The 2,256-nt window shown below is 41.1% G+C and overlaps 2 protein-coding genes across 2 annotated transcripts in view; one reads left to right on the top strand and one right to left on the bottom strand.

Annotated features, from left to right (window-relative positions):
• The window catches only part of pdcd10a (programmed cell death 10a), a gene marked incomplete in the record, with an annotated part of 8,864 nt that extends 8,311 nt beyond the window's left edge, over nt 1–553 (bottom strand). Inside the window, 1 exon segment of the mRNA XM_005920125.3 lies at nt 296–553.
• Nucleotides 492–2,256, top strand: part of serpini1 (serpin peptidase inhibitor, clade I (neuroserpin), member 1) — a gene marked incomplete at its 5' end in the record, with an annotated part of 19,973 nt that continues 18,208 nt past the window's right edge. The window contains 2 exon segments of the mRNA XM_005920123.3: nt 492–692; nt 1,221–1,418. Of these exon segments, the coding sequence (XP_005920185.2) occupies nt 492–692; nt 1,221–1,418 (399 nt within the window).

The raw sequence follows: 2,256 nt of genomic DNA, 5'->3' as shown, positions 1-2,256 counted from the left end.
TTGAAATGACCCTTGGATCAAAGAGAGGCGTATTGCTCTGAAAAGGTTACGGTCATAACTCACTATTGACATTTATAAATCAAAGTATTATAATTTTTTTTGTTTGTTTTGAACTCCCTTATTTTGCCCTTTTCTGAAAGGGTACCGACCTCGCTGTAGTAGTCACTATATTTGAGGTTGCCCTGCTTCTCAGCTCCATCACAGGTCTTTTACCAGTTTATGCGGTGGTTAGCAGGCACGCCAAACTACATTAAAAACAAATCCAAAGAGCTCAAAGTTTCGGTACCAGCCTTACCTGATAAAAGATGGTTGCCAGTGATGAGAGAAGCGGCGGACCGTTGACCGGAAAACAGCAAATTACGTCTATAGGTAACGAACTAACGTTAGAACAGCAGCTTCGAGAGCAGGTGATTCAATCTGTTCTGTTAGCACTCCAGTTGCCTCCTTATGAAGTGCGACTAAATAAAGCTGAATGAAGGCGGGGACGTGTTGTTGAGTTATCTTCCCGTCTTGTTTTGGGTTGTGTCTCGTTCAGGAAGTTTTATTGTCTAATAAAAGTGCAGACGAGAGCCAGGTTGGGCGGTGTTGGGAGCTGCCCGTTGGCGTCGCTCCAGGCTGTTTGTAGTTCTTCCTATGGACGCCCTCAATGTTTCGTTATTGCCGGGGACACCGAAATAGACTTCAATTCCCAGGTAGGTACAGGTAATGGATTTTTAACCCTTAAGTCGAGTATGAGACGAATATTATCTGCGGTATGAGCGCACACATTTTAACCATGTTTAAGAAAACATATAATATAATATTGATATGTATGTGTCTACGCGTCTACAATTAACATGACACGAATGATAAGGTAGCTAGCTATCAGAAGAACAAAATTAACGGTTTTCACGACGGTCAAGAGAGTTCGCTGCCAAAAAGCTAAAATATCGTCAGTTGAAGAAATACCAGGCTTAATTAAAGGTACGTTAATACTGACAGGATGCGGCTGTTAACAATTATTAGCATTGTGCGTTACTGTAGAACGTTGTTTGCTAGGGAAACTGTGCTAACCGCTAACCTCCAGGACCATTATTAAGCTGGAGGTTAGCTTTTACAAACAAAGAGACAAATCTGTGCTACATCTGTGCTATTTCATAAAATAATCAAGAGGCTGTCGTGAGAATGGTCAAAAAAATGTGTTTGGAATGAGAGTAACTTGAAGCTTTACGGAGTCACAGACATACAAGGAAGCTGGAGACAGTTACTATTTCACCACACGCCTAAACTCTTTGACCAACGCTCATTGGACCAATCGGCGTGGAGTGGGCGGGGTCTGCGGCAAACGAAGAAACGGTGAGCTGCGGAGGAGAGCAGCAAAGAGAGAGAGACCGCACTTATTCATCCTTCCATCCCAACCAACCGTACGCCCTTTATCGGTAAGAACCGTTTCTGGCAATAATAAATATATATACATATCTATGGTTCAGTCACAACGCCGGTGCTGATTTATGTGAACCATATTGAGATAAGAAAACCGTAAGTGCTCAGCTTTTGCACGATAACAGAAGAATGTGATATTTCTGAGTTTTTCCACTGGAATTTCTGTTTATTAAGCTGTCAGGAATGAGTAGGTGTAATGGGGCATTTTATGGACGAGTGTAAAAGGATTATGATTGCTGTAATCAACATGTGTGGGCTTTTAATAGGGGGGGCGGGTGGAGACGCACATTGGAGCCAAACGTATTTTTTCCCAAGCCCACACTGATTAGAGCCGTTACCCGTGTGTCCACTACCCAGGGCTATTTAATTTTCATCGGTGGTGCATGGTTAAATTGTTGTAGTTGTTGTATGTTTTTTGTTGTTGTTGTTGTTGTTGTTTGTTTGTTTTTTTGTTTTTGAACTGAAATCAGCTTCAGTCGATGTGTTGGGGTTCTTGTCCTTGAAATATAGGCAAAGGCGCATTGAGTGAATGTGTGTGAAATAACGAGGCAGATTGTAGTAGCTTGGTCCTGCCTTATCCCTACCCCACAGTAACACACATACACACCACTTGTTATTCCTTTAATGCAGATCTCTGTATATGAATGTGTGTGTACATGATGGCTTTGATGGCCATCGATAAGTCAAATGTATACCTACTGTCTGTTTTATTTATGTTAAATAGCAGTGGACAAAAGAAAGATGGAAAAATCTGGTCAAACATTGCAGTAAAAGATGGAATTATTGCAGTATGATTAGATTGCACTAAAACATTTATGATTTTTTTTTTTTTTT

This window comes from Haplochromis burtoni, unplaced genomic scaffold, assembly GCF_018398535.1.
Source record: "Haplochromis burtoni strain Fernald_Lab_line unplaced genomic scaffold, NCSU_Asbu1 Contig_38, whole genome shotgun sequence".
Classification (NCBI taxonomy): Eukaryota; Metazoa; Chordata; class Actinopteri; order Cichliformes; family Cichlidae; genus Haplochromis; species Haplochromis burtoni.
The sequence above is the reverse complement of the archived record's forward strand: the minus strand, read 5'-3'. Positions and strand labels throughout refer to the sequence as shown.